At 35.6% G+C, this 13,430-nt stretch overlaps 1 protein-coding gene and 1 long non-coding RNA gene across 3 annotated transcripts; one reads left to right on the forward strand and one right to left on the reverse strand.

Annotated features, from left to right (window-relative positions):
* Positions 1–2,354: 2,354 nt before the first annotated feature.
* On the forward strand, positions 2,355–4,668 carry LOC108844979 (replication protein A 70 kDa DNA-binding subunit B-like). Its single transcript, XM_018618258.1, has 10 exons — positions 2,355–2,498; positions 2,589–2,832; positions 2,949–3,045; positions 3,137–3,261; positions 3,337–3,421; positions 3,504–3,633; positions 3,738–3,931; positions 4,003–4,126; positions 4,201–4,416; positions 4,519–4,668. The coding sequence occupies exons 1-10, from the start codon at positions 2,355–2,357 to the stop codon at positions 4,666–4,668; spliced, it is 1,509 nt and encodes a 502-aa protein (XP_018473760.1).
* A 573-nt stretch (positions 4,669–5,241) lies between these two features.
* On the reverse strand, positions 5,242–13,042 carry LOC108846839 (uncharacterized). Of its 2 annotated transcripts, none has more exons than XR_001948829.2 (7): positions 12,952–13,042; positions 12,535–12,869; positions 12,327–12,441; positions 12,127–12,179; positions 11,965–12,025; positions 11,777–11,851; positions 5,242–5,455 (listed from the first exon to the last, which is right to left on the reverse strand). It is a non-coding gene; the product is annotated as an uncharacterized LOC108846839 (long non-coding RNA). The 2 variants fall into 2 exon arrangements; XR_001948828.2 differs by having other exon boundaries at positions 11,777–11,861.
* Positions 13,043–13,430: the final 388 nt, after the last annotated feature.

The raw sequence follows: 13,430 nt of genomic DNA on the forward strand, positions 1-13,430 counted from the left end.
AAGAAAAAAAACACTTAAACTGACCATAAATAATAGTTTCAGTTTAAGTAATATTTACGTTAACCACATGTCAGTAGTTGAGTGGTATGTGTTTCCTACTGTTGTCCGCAAGGTCGAGGGTTCGAGGTTATCTCTCGTAAATTTGTGGTGATTGTCTTGAGAGACCTTTGAATTCAATAAAGAGAAGCTCAAATCTGCTGCGCGTGGCCACTGATGACTTAATATGGGATGATCATTAGCCTTTATGGATGCCTTCGACGGGTTCTCTGGCGGGCAATGCCCAGATTTTTGAAACGGTCAATAGGCGATAGTCGGATTCCTTTCAAGACATTCGGATACAAGGTCATGATAAAAAAAGTAACATTTACGTTACGAATTCGTACTGGATTTTCCGGTAAATACTAACATGTTCAAACTGCCATGAAAAATAAGCTACGAGTTAAGGACAACAATCATCTTAACGGAACAACAAGCAGCCGTTATCTTTGTATTATCCAACTAGACAAACACAAGTGTTATTTGTTTCTCGCTTGTTTTTTATCAAACACATTGACTCGCAATTATTACGTGTCAGCGACCTTATCATACCTCATGAGCATAGGGATGTCGGATAAGAACTGCATTGTGTGATATCTACAGTCGATGCATAAATCAGTCACCTCATATATCTCGGGACCCATGGCAATATAGAATCCAAACTGTTCCATAGGAGGAAGCGATGGGATTAGGAGGACCAAGCAATTCCTGTTGACTTTCCGGTGGAGAATATACAATCGGTCGTCTTCAGTTTCAAAATTGAAAAGAATAGCATATAGACATTGTTCGGTGCAACCTAACAAGGATATCTCATGTATAGTTCAGGGGATGCGACAATTGATTGGAAACTCTAGAAACCGAGAGACGGTCGATAATAGCTTATGGGTACACGTCACACGTGCCATGATATCAATAATGAGATCACCTGGAAGTGACATCATCAGTGACTGTGGATATTATCCGGTGATTGCTCCTTCCTTGCCCTAACTTTTGACGACATGATTGCATCTCACAGATATATAGAGTTAAGAGTAAACCACGAATACTAAATTATTAACTCTCTCTATTGACTATTATTTTTATACAAACAATACTTAGATTCCCTCTCTATAATGAACATTCAAATTCATTTCATTTCTTATTACCAGTCAATGTGCCACCTAGATGAATAAATAAAAATATTAGATTTTTTTAAAAAATACAAATCTAAACTATTAAAACAGGAGTATAAAATGTACTTAGCCCAGACTTTTGCACAAAAATTACATGTTTGTGCCACTGATACTAAAACACTGAGTTTTGACTTAAATTTTAAAAAATCGTGGGCTGCTTCCTTTAAAATCGATGAAGCCCATTTCTTATGAAACCAAAATCGATTTCATCTAAACTATTAAAACAGGAGTACAAAATGTACTTAGCCCAGACTTTTGCACAAAAATTACATGTTTGTGCCACTGATACTAAAACACTGAGTGACTTAAATTTTAAAAAATCGTAGGCTGCTTCCTTTAAAATCGATGAAGCCCATTTCTTATGAAACCAAAATCGATTTCATAATTAATAAACCATGCTAAATCATTGAACCACTTTTAAATTATTGATAACCTTTCACTAAACCACTACATCATTGGTTCCTTACATATCATTGTTTGTAATTTATAAAACACAAAGTTTTCCAATATTACTAAACCATTCAATTAGAAATCGTTGCTAAACCAACCATTGTATAAATTTGTGATATTACCTTCCTCTTTGCCAATCTCCAATTCTGAAGATGTCATACCTCCGGTTTGCATCGGTTCACTGAAGAATCATAACAATCAATTAGAAACATATAAATTAATGTAAACCGAGATATCATATTTTCTATATTTAAAATTTTATAACAATATATTTCTTAACCAATTGCATGTATTAAATTCTGAAAAAATCTTCTATATTTACGATTTTCCTAAACTAGATTGTCCTCCACAAATAATTCCTAGATTATAGCCAATCAACCTAACAAATACAATATCATATCTTTTACATTACTACCTAAAGAATATTTTTTTTGATTACAATACTTGCAAATCACGCCTAACTAAATACCTTTAAATCATATCTTCCTCTTATTACGTTAACTTTCTAACAAATTTACAGATTTGGGAATAAAATCTGTTAGTATATTCGCTGTATAATGCTAATTAATAAAAACTAATGCAATAAATAATTACCGACGGCGTAATTTGCAAGATTGATAACCTAATTTTACATACCTATATATACCTTTGATAAAGTTGGGTCTCAACCATATCATTCACAAAGCCTCTCTCAAAATGTCAACTCTCACTACTTTTCATCCTCTCACAAAACTACGCCCTTTTAAGAGTAACTGGCGAGTTCAGGTCAAGTGTTTACATTCTTGGAGGCAGAACACTGCTTTTGGTGATACATTTGAGATGGTTTTAGCAGACCAATGGGTAAGTCATCAGTTTCTATATGTTTTCTCGATTATACTCACCTAACGGTTTTAGAACATGACCTAATAATACTATTTTTATGATTCATAGGGAAATAAAATTCAGGCCTCTTGCAAAAAAACCCTTATGTACCGTGTTCAACGAGAGCTATCTCAAGGAAAATGGGGAGTTATTGAAAATATGCAACTCAATCCAGCTGGTGGCAAGTTCAAAACAACCAGACATCGCTACAAGATGACCATTGCTGATGACACTGTGGTAAGAGGTTCTGATCTAAAGGATGATCGTCTCTTCCTCTCTCCTGCCAATTATGAGGACGTTCAAAAGGCAACAAGTAAAGAGGTTCCCTACCTTATATGTATTAAATTTATCTATATTTTCTCTACTTATTCTTATTTTGTAAGATGTATTTACTATGGCGAAAATTGATATATTTGGGTTTTCTTTCAGATGTGATAGGTAGAGTTCATGAGCTTGGTAATGTTCAAACCGTCAGAGCACAAGGTGTAGACAAGAAAAGGGTCGAGTTTAGGTTAATTGACTCACAGTAAGTTCGATTTTACCTCTATTTTGACTTGACATTCCAATAAAACATTTTTGCCTTTACAGATCGTGATGTCAAACCTTTAATTATACAGGGGAAACGACCTTGCATGTTGTCTGTGGGAAAGTTATGCTGAGCAAATAGAAGCATTTGTGGATGAGTTTAAAGATCAAACTATTGTTTGTTTGCTAAGGTTTGCAAAGATCCAATTTTTCAGAGGTAACTTGATTCATCATAAGTTTGTTGTACGATTTATTCTGCTTGAGTTTAAATTTAATTTTTAATATGAACTAGGCGAGGCACAAATCACAAACGCCTTTGGTGCATCACGCCTCTATCTCAATCCAACAGAACCTGAAGTTTTGGAGTTGACAGAAAGGTTTGTGATTTGTATTTTCACATTATATTGTTTACACAAACTATTGCGCTAATGATGCTTAATGATTTATATTTTTTTGTAGCCTATCTGATGCTCATTTACAACTTGCTCCTATTGAGAAATCTATTGGAAAGAAGGATGGTAAACGCATAGCTTATGACTGGAATGATGCTGAGATCAGGTCCATTTCTGAAATCATAGACGGGAGTCAGGTTCAAAACTTTTCAGTTTATTATTATTGTCATGTTTTAAACGCATATCTTATTGCTTCCTTGCCAATTACTAAATTTTAATATCAACTGAAATACATTTGTAGGTGGAGATTTGTAAAATCATTTGCAGTATTGAAGAAATTGACACTGATTATGCATGGTTTTACATTGGCTGCAACCGTCACAGGAAACGTGTGAACAAGCTCCCAAATATTGATTATGAGAAGCTTACAAAACTTGACAAACCTATGTTTCGTTGTGAAGTCTGTAATGCTAATATCATTAATGTGGGACCTAAGTAAGTTTTTTTTTTTTTTAGATTTATTTGCTCAGAAGAAGTGAATTTTAATTATTATTTTTCCTGATTAGGTTCAAGCTTCATCTGGTTGTCAAAGATGACACAGAGACATGTAATTTGATGTTACTAGGCTCAGTTGCACAGTCTATCATTGGCCATTCGCCTGAAGACCTATGGGATGGCTCCTATGCGGAAGTAAGTTTGATCTGTATGTTTTTAAGTGAATATACATCTTCTAAATCTGACAGAGTGTTTCAAATGTGTAATAGATTGAAAATCCAGAGATACTACCAGAACCAATTCTTGGTCTGATTGGCAAGTCTTTCTGTTTTGGTGTCTCAGTATGCGCGGATAATACCACAAATGGATCAGATACCTTCATGGTATTAGAGCTTTGTTCTGGGGATAAAGTTCTAAGTATTGAGACCAATTCTATTGCAACTACTGACATTGGGACATCTTCATCTACCATGTCATCTGCTGGTGTAAGTTTATTAGATTTGCAAACCGATTTTATATTTATAAGTTTATAACTTTAACCGTGTATTGCAAGGATAATTTATTTTGTTTGCTCTTACTCATTTTAGGTGTTGATGTTGGACTCAATTTCAAGTGAAGATCCTAAAACTCCCTTTTCAAAACGCAAAGAAGAAGATGCTGATCTTCTTGACCATTCATCTACTTCCAAGAAACCGTGCACCAAGATGATCAAACAGGAAATGACAAAGACAGCTTAATGTCAACGAGTTTTCACCAAGTTTCTTTTCGTGTTATGATTTCAAGTTTTTTTAGTTATGCTACTTTCTGATTTTTCATACATTATTTGCAGTGTTTTCGATTTTACTTTTTTAAAGTTCTATTCCAATAATAAGATGTTTTTTATTCCATTTTTATTAAAATCGAAAATATCCTAATTACTAATCTGAACAGTCTTAAACACAAGTTAAGGGGAAGCCTAACTAACCAATCAACTCATATACTACATTCCTCCTAACTAAAGACACAAAATAACATTGTATATGAGTTAATAACAGAGGTTACCTGTTTAAGCCTGACTTGACATGGTCGAATCTGTGCAATAAACTTCCTTCTCCTCACTTCTCCATTTTTATATTTAACGTGACTGCAAAGATTCTCAAAAATGATTAAAAATAATATAAATGACGATATCACAATTTACATGGAGTGTAAATTTTTAAACTAAATTAGATGGATTTATAGTGTATTTATTAATTAACATATGAAGAGAGACATTTATTACTGAAATAATCTAATCAATTTTCAAATCATTTTTTTTAAATTGACCCGCTAATATTAACTACTTTCCTAAATTTTAGCTAACCATATATTGTCAATCAATAATTACTACCCGAAAATAAATCATTACCTCCAAAAAAATCAGGTAAAAATCAATCTCATCCTTCCCCCTTTTGCTCAGTCTTTCCGTCACAGAAGCATCACTTCTACATCGTCTCTCTCAAATGGTGAACCGGAAAAGAGAGGATGATAAAATCGGATTTGACACTGCGAAAAAAAAAACCCACACCATTAGATGATATGCATGATCTTGGTAGGACTCTGAGTTATTCTCTTTCCATCTCAAAACAGCCTATTCGATTAAGTTCTATTTATTATAGACTATTCGAAACCCTTGAAAACCGCCCAGTTCCAAGCTATACAATTCCACCTCATGAACAAATAAGCAAGTATTCACCTCAGACACCAAGAAATAAAAGAAGACGTGTCCTTGGTAAGTGTTTCATGTAATCTTGGTTATTACAAATAGTCTGAGGTGAATCTACAAAATTTGACATGTTATTTTTTTTTTCTTTTTTTCTAAGGTATCGATACCATCATAGACGAAGTCAGTGACACCCCAGAGTTCGACAGAAGTTGTTTAACCTCATTGTCGAGTATGTTCTTTTAGCCTGTTTATGGCTTAAATATTTAGTCTAATCTGTATGTTTTTATATTCACTTCAATCTAAATTGGTTTCATAACAGATGATCTACAAAAGAGGAGCTTCAAAGCTATGAAATCTAAAGGATGCCATCAATCAAAAAGTTCATGTAATGTATTGAAAGACATTACTAATATAACACATCTGAGGAAAAAAAAAGGATTGCAACCTCAACAAACTTAAATGCATCGTCCCAGACTCTGGATGAAGATGATGGCTTAGTTGGAACTGATTTGTTTGGAGGTAGTCAGTCCTTTTATTAGTTTTTTTTTTACATGTTGTAGTTTAATATTTTGGAAATTTAACTCCTTTTTATTTCTCCAGGGCTAATTGATGCAGATAACGAACAAGTTTTTGATTGTTCTTCTTTAGAGAATACTGATACAGAAGATGAGGATTCTGATTTTGATGATACTGTGGATTTCGAAACAGAGGTTGAGCTAAACAGAAACAGAAACAGTAATAAGGACAGTATCTCAGAACCCCGGTGTGAAGTTGTAATGGCGCCTAATTCAGCTAAGAAGAAATATTTCGATGAAAATGGTATCAATTCCGTGTGTTATTTACTATGAATCATAAAATAAATGCCTTATTTATAGTTTACAATTATTGTCTTATTTACATTTTTCTTTTTTTTTTCTAATTTTCCAGACTATTTAGATGAAGGTGATCCTGACTACAAATGTTCTCATTGTGGTGCTATCATGTGGTATGGAGAACGCCTAAACAAACGGAGAAATGCAAAGAATCCTACCTTTTCACTCTGTTGTATGGAAGGTCAAGTGCAATTACCTTTATTGAAAGAACCACCACCAGTTCTTAAAAAGCTTTTGGAAGGAGATGATCCAAGAAGTAGACATTTCCATAAACATATAAGACCTTATAATATGGTGTTTTCCTTCACTTCCCTTGGTGGTAAAGTAGAGAGGTCTTTGAAAAAAGGTACAGGCCCTGATATGTTTCAGCTTCAAGGAGAAAATTACCATTTACTGGGTAATTTATCACCACCTGATGGAGGCGAACCAAAGTTTGGACAGCTATACATAGTTGACACAGAGAATGAAGTCGAAAATCGTGCTAAATGTTTAAGGTATATTACTATTTTCACAAGTATCCACAATGAAAAATAAGATCACGTATGGATTTGAAACCCGAGTGTTGAAATCATCTTTAACAGACCTTTTCATTTTCTTTTTAACAATTGATCTTATTTATATGTTTTACAGCTCTGCTAAACAGAAACTCAGCGTCAAGAAGAAGGATCAACTCAGGAATGATATTATTGAAGCATTGATGAAGATGTTGAATGAAGTCAATCCATACGTGAAGCAATTTAGATCAGCAAGGGATCGCTTTAACACAGATCCTGATAATTCTTTTCATATAAGGATTGTGAGTGAGAGGTTAAAGGATGGAAGGACATATGACACACCGACAGCCTCAGAGGTTGCTGCGCTCATTCCTGGAGATTTTAATCTTGATATGGACAGAAGGGATATTGTTCTACAACAAAAATCAGGAAAACTGTTGAGAATAAACGAGATTCATCCCGCCTATCTTGCGCTTCAGTATCCTCTTTTGTTTACATATGGAGAAGATGGATTCAGACTCGGTATTAAGAAAGGAGTTACACAAAAGACGAAGAAACATAAGAAGCCTAATATCTCTATGAGGCAATTCTTTGCTTTTCGGATGCATGAACGCAAGAATGAGTCTCATTCTCTCCTACATTCTAGAAGGCTATTTCAGCAGTTTGTGGTGGATGCATTCACGACAATTGAGTCTAATCGGCTGCGATATTTGAAGTTAAACCAACCTTCCTTGCGATCAGATAGCTATGATTCAATTAAAGAGTCTGAGAATGCAGGGAAAGTGGATATGAGTGACCAAGGATCAGAGTTCACATTACCAGCTTCATTTCTTGGAAGTCCAAGATATATGAGGAACAATTACTTGGATGCTATGACAATATGTAAGCATTTTGGATTCCCAGATCTGTTCATCACTTTTACATGTAATCCCAAATGGCCAGAGATCACAAGGTATGTTAAGGCAAGGAAGCTAAAGGCTGAAGACAGATCAGACATTACTTGTAGGATTTTCAAGATCAAACTTGATTCATTGATGGATCAATTAACCAAGAAGAATATTTTGGGACAGACACGATCTGGTAAGTTCAGGATTGGCTTAAATTTTCGTTTAAAGTTGCTGATTATCTTTAACTTCTGTATCTATGATTTTCATTATTTTTTTTCCTTTGAAACAGCTATGTACACCATTGAGTTCCAGAAACGTGGTTTACCACATGCTCACATTCTCTTATTCATGAAGAAAATTAAGCTTCCTACAACAGACGATATTGATAATATCATTTCGGCAGAGATTCCTAATAAAAAAGATGAACCCGAGCTTTATGAGGTGATTAAGGATATGATGATTCATGGACCATGTGGACCAGCTAATATGAAATCACCATGTATGGAGAATAGACGTTGCTCTAAGTCATATCCTAAGCCATTTGCTGAGAAGACCACTATTAATAGTGAAGGATTTCCTGTTTACAGAAGGCGTCAAGAGTCGGAACACTTTGTTTTGAAGAATGGGGTGAAGTGTGACAATCGATATGTCATTCCTTATAACAGGAAATTATCTCTTCTTTTCAGAGCTCATATTAACGTTGAGTGGTGCAACCAAGTTGGGTCTATTAAGTATTTATTCAAATACATTAATAAAGGACAGGATCGTGTCACAGTTGCCGTGGAACCCCCAGACAATATTGTTGCAAGTGAGTTAGGAGATGTTGAGCTTACTAAGGAGAAGATGGAAAAAAAAAGGAATGAACTCAAGGAATTCTTCGATTGCAGGTATATTAACATCAGACAGTTGCAGTATCCAAATTTATTGAGATTTCCTGCGATTTACATCACCTTCAATTTGATCTTGCAGGTATGTCTCCACATGTGAAGGAACGTGGAGAGTTTTCAAATTTCCCATTCACTATCATTCAACTGCTGTTGAGAAGCTTAGTTTCCACCTCCCCGATAAGCAACTGGTTACGTTCAGAGGGAAAGATAAATTGAAAGCAGTCGTCAGTCGCAAGCTCATTAAAAATACCATGTTTTTAGCTTGGTTTGAGTTGTGTAAAATCGACGAGCTTGCAAGAACATTGACCTATGCTCAGATTCCAAACTTCTTTACTTACAACAAAAAGTCAAAGATGTGGAAAAGAAGGAAACGAGGTTTTGCTCTAGGAAGGATTACTTATGCTCCTAGATCGCAGGAAGATGCATATTTCTTGCGTGTATTGTTGAATGTTGTCAAATGACCCACCAGTTATGAGGACATCAAGACTTATGAGAATGTTCTGTATCCGAGCTACAAAGCAGCATGTTATGCTCGTGGGTTATTAGATGATGATCAGGAGTACATTGATGACATTGTAAGAAGAAGTTTTGAAAGCACAGCAAGTGAGCTAAGGAAAGTGTTCGTTATGATGCTTATGAGTAACACTTTATCGAAACCAGAGACTGTATGGGAAAGCACTTGGCAGTTTTTATCTGAAGATATAGAGTATAACAGGAGAAGAGACTTAAATAGACCAGGTTAGCTTTTTATTTTGGCACAGATTGTTTCATAATGCGTGGTTAATATGTTGTGAAATATAAGTTACTTGACACGCCTTTTCTTTTTGTTTTTATTGTAGGTCTATTGCTGAGTGATGATGATAAAAAGAAGTATGCTTTGCTCGAGATAGAGAAAGTTTTGAAGCGTAATGGTACTTCTTTAACAAGATTCACAACTATGCCGAAATTGCCAGTCTTAAGCAGTCACGATGATAATGTCTTGGTGTTAGACGAGCGCAGCTATTGCCGTTCATCTTTGTTAGAAACTCTGGATAGAGATATTTCAAAAATGACCTGCGAGCAAAGGAACATATATGACCAGATTCTTTCGGCAGTTAATAAAAGAGATGGTGGAATGTTTTTTGTTAGCGGTTTTGGTGGGACTGGAAAAACTTTTCTCTGGAAATTGCTTTCTGCAGCTATCAGATCTCGGGGAGATATTGTCCTAAACGTTGCTTCCAGTGGCATTGCATCGTTGTTGTTGCAAGGGGGTCGGACAGCTCATTCCAGATTCGGTATTCCCCTTAATCCAGACGAGTTTTCGTCATGCACTATAAAGCCTGGATCTGATCAAGCAAATTTAGTGAAAGCATCTTCACTTATTATATGGGATGAAGCGCCTATGATGAGCAAGCATTGTTTTGAAGCTTTGGATAGAAGTTTATCTGATATTGTGGGGAGCACGACACACAGCCCTTTGGTGGAAAGGTTATTGTTTTGGTGGTGATTTTAGACAGGTGTTGCCTGTTATAAATGGAGCTGGCCGAGCTGAAGTTGTGATGGCCTCACTCAACTCATCGTATCTATGGGAGCACTGCAAAGTGCTCAACCTCACCAAGAATATGAGATTGCTATCAGCCGAATTGTCAATAGAAGAGTCAAAGGATCTACAGGAATTTTCAGAGTGGATATTAAAGGTCGGTGATGGAAAAATTGCTGAGCCTAATGATGGTGAGGCAGAGATTGAAATCCCCTCTGAGTTTTTGATTACGGAATCTAATGATCCTATACAAGCAATCAGCGATGAGATATATGGAGATTCAAATTCATTGCATGAACACAAAGACCCCAAGTTTTTTCAGGAGAGAGCTATCCTATGTCCAACTAACGAGGATGTTAACAGAGTAAATGAGTATATGCTCGATCAGTTAGATGGTAACTTTCTTTTATAAATTATTTTATGTGGCTTTTAATATGTGTGTATCATATAGTCCTAAATTTGTTACTTGCTTTCAGGTGAGGAGAAAATTTATAACAGTGCCGATAGCATTGATCCCTCTGATACAAGTTCTGTTAACAACGAAGCTCTAAGTCCTGATTTCCTGAATACGATTAAGGTTTCTGGTTTACCAAATCATTCTCTTAGACTAAAGGTAGGTTGTCCGGTTATGATTCTCAGAAACATAGCGCCTTCTGATGGCTTGATGAATGGGACGAGGCTGCAGATCACTCAGCTAATGGATTTCATGGTTACAGCAAAGATTTTAACAGGGGAACGAGTTGGTGAAACAGTTGATATCCCTAGATTGTTGATAACTCCATCAGACACCAGATTGCCTTTCAAAATGCGCAGAAGGCAACTACCTCTAGCTGTGGCTTTTGCAATAACAATCAACAAAAGCCAAGGGCAGTCACTATCTAAAGTTGGTCTTTATCTACCAAGACCTGTCTTTTCTCATGGTCAGCTATATGTTGCTGTATCTAGAGTCACTTCGAAAAAATGTTTGAAAATTTTGATACTTGATGAAGATGGCAAACCTCAGAAAAAACTATGAATGTAGTTTTCAAACAAGTTTTCAACAACCTTTAACATTTTAGATCATAAGGTATGTGTTTTTGAGAATTTGAAATCTGCTATGGTTTATGTTTGCTGTGTAATTTTGAGGTTTTAATTAAATTTAAACTTTTGATATTTGCAGATGTCAAAAGATGGGTTGGATGGAAATTGTCGTTCAAGAATTTATGCTGGTTCAGAAATTTTATTTTTTCAAATACGAAGAACATTTGTTTTTTTATTTCCAATAACTAATCGAAATAAAGCTTTGCTATTCACTGGATTTCTACATAACTACCACCACCATATAAGACTATCACTATATATCATAAACTCCTATATGCATCACTGAGGCAAGTAAATATTAAGCCACATCACTGAAAGTCCTATACTAAATCCTGGGTTCGTCAACCTAATAACATATTCTACACTGTCCTACTTTTCTTTCAGTTTAGAAAAGAGTTATAATAGATTAGAATAACACTAACCGTATTAGAAGTGCTTTGTTCCGTAAGTTGTTGTGTTTTTCTCTAGATTGGTTACTGGTACTTCGGTTACTCCACCTCCATAAACCTTACAATACGTTTTAGAGTGTTAGTACAATAATATGTAAATTATAAAAAATTGATCTATTTTACAACACATACAATATTATAACTGTGTACTTTAAATTTACCTGCTATTTACGGTGTTGTGTACATGGCAAAGCCACTGTGAGAACTCCTCCTGAGATTCATCTTGTGGAGTATTCGATTTATCATGAACCAAACAAAGAAGAGTTAACTATTGATTAAAATCAACTACAGCAAATGGTAATTATCCTTTTAAAAAAGTTTACCCCAGGAGGAAGTTCGAAGTGATGAGCGCATATTCTCTACAAGGTATCTCCATCTAACAGATCGAAAATAAATCAAAAGAAGCTTAATGATAAAAGAACACATGAAATAAATCATTCTCTAAAAGGCTGTATTACTACCAGTTTCAACTCGATCTAATAAACTGACATCTATAAATTAGATAGAGTAGGAACAGTTGTACCAGTTCTTAAACATCCTTCTTTTGCTCCCTGTTTTGTCTTTCTGGATACAGATGACAATAAAGAAACTTCTGATGTGGTCTCTATATCACTGTAAATTACTGAACAGAGGGCAACCTAAAGTGAACCATAAAACACTATCACCTATCTTTTAACTCGAAAAAAGTAAAGAGAGTGTTTAGAGATAGTAAAGACAGTGTAAAACTCAACCTGCGCAGCAAGACTGTGCAGAAACGTCCAAAGAGCCCTCCCGAGCTGACCACCTTCCGTGTAACTTTATTGACCTTTTAAAATATTGTGACGTTCCATGAACTCACTCACGTCGAGACGGGTAATTGCTTCCTCTGAGAAGATGAAACTTGCTATGGGGCGGTTCGCAAAAGTTGAGACCAACATGTGGACGTCTGATGGCTCTGCTAATGGCTTTCACGACTTCCTCCTTCTTGGCCAGCTTCGGTCTCAGCTTTGTTCACTTCTTTGCCTGTCGCTAAAACAGCAGCTATCTCGGCTCTAACCTATATTTGTCGGTGACGGTGAGAACGAGCCTGTCGTGAGAAGAAACTCAGTGAATTGTAAAAACAGTAAAATTGGATTTGATCTACATTAAGAAAAACTCTAAGACGATACCTTCTCAAAGTCTTGGCCTCTTACAGCTTCATTCTTCTCCTTACTGACCTGTCCGAGTTGCCTTTCAAGTTCTCGAGCTTCCTCAGGGACCTAAACAAAACCAAAATTTCAATTCTCAATCAGTCAGCTCCAATATATATGTATATAAGTGACAGTTCTCTGATAATGCAAGAAACATTCACAACACAAACCACAACATAACGTACCATAACCCGATATCCAGCTTCATCATTCAACTCCAAAGCTTTGTCGGGAAGAAACCCATCACTGTCAACTGAAGAGAAGAGTTTGGGTTGAGAAATTGGTCTAAGAGAATGAATTTTCATCAGACGTGCAGAGATAATGAAAGACGGTTTGATTGAAACAGAAATTACCTTGACCTGAATAAATTTCTCAGATCCAAAGTCTCCTGAACAATAACAATCCCAAGCTGGATTCAAAACAGAGCTTCTACGATGTTTCTATTTCATGAGTAAACA

The sequence above is a fragment of the Raphanus sativus genome, chromosome 3, assembly GCF_000801105.2.
Source record: "Raphanus sativus cultivar WK10039 chromosome 3, ASM80110v3, whole genome shotgun sequence".
Classification (NCBI taxonomy): Eukaryota; Viridiplantae; Streptophyta; class Magnoliopsida; order Brassicales; family Brassicaceae; genus Raphanus; species Raphanus sativus.

Excerpts from the sequence above, each read along its gene's own strand:
- LOC108844979 (XM_018618258.1), top strand. The coding sequence starts at position 2,355 with ATGTCAACTCTCACTACTTTTCATCCTCTCACAAAACTACGCCCTTTT. Across the intron at positions 3,046-3,136 it reads TTTAGGTTAATTGACTCACA|GGGAAACGACCTTGCATGTT; the intron begins GTAAGTTCGATT and ends TTAATTATACAG. Across the intron at positions 4,127-4,200 it reads GGGATGGCTCCTATGCGGAA|ATTGAAAATCCAGAGATACT; the intron begins GTAAGTTTGATC and ends AATGTGTAATAG.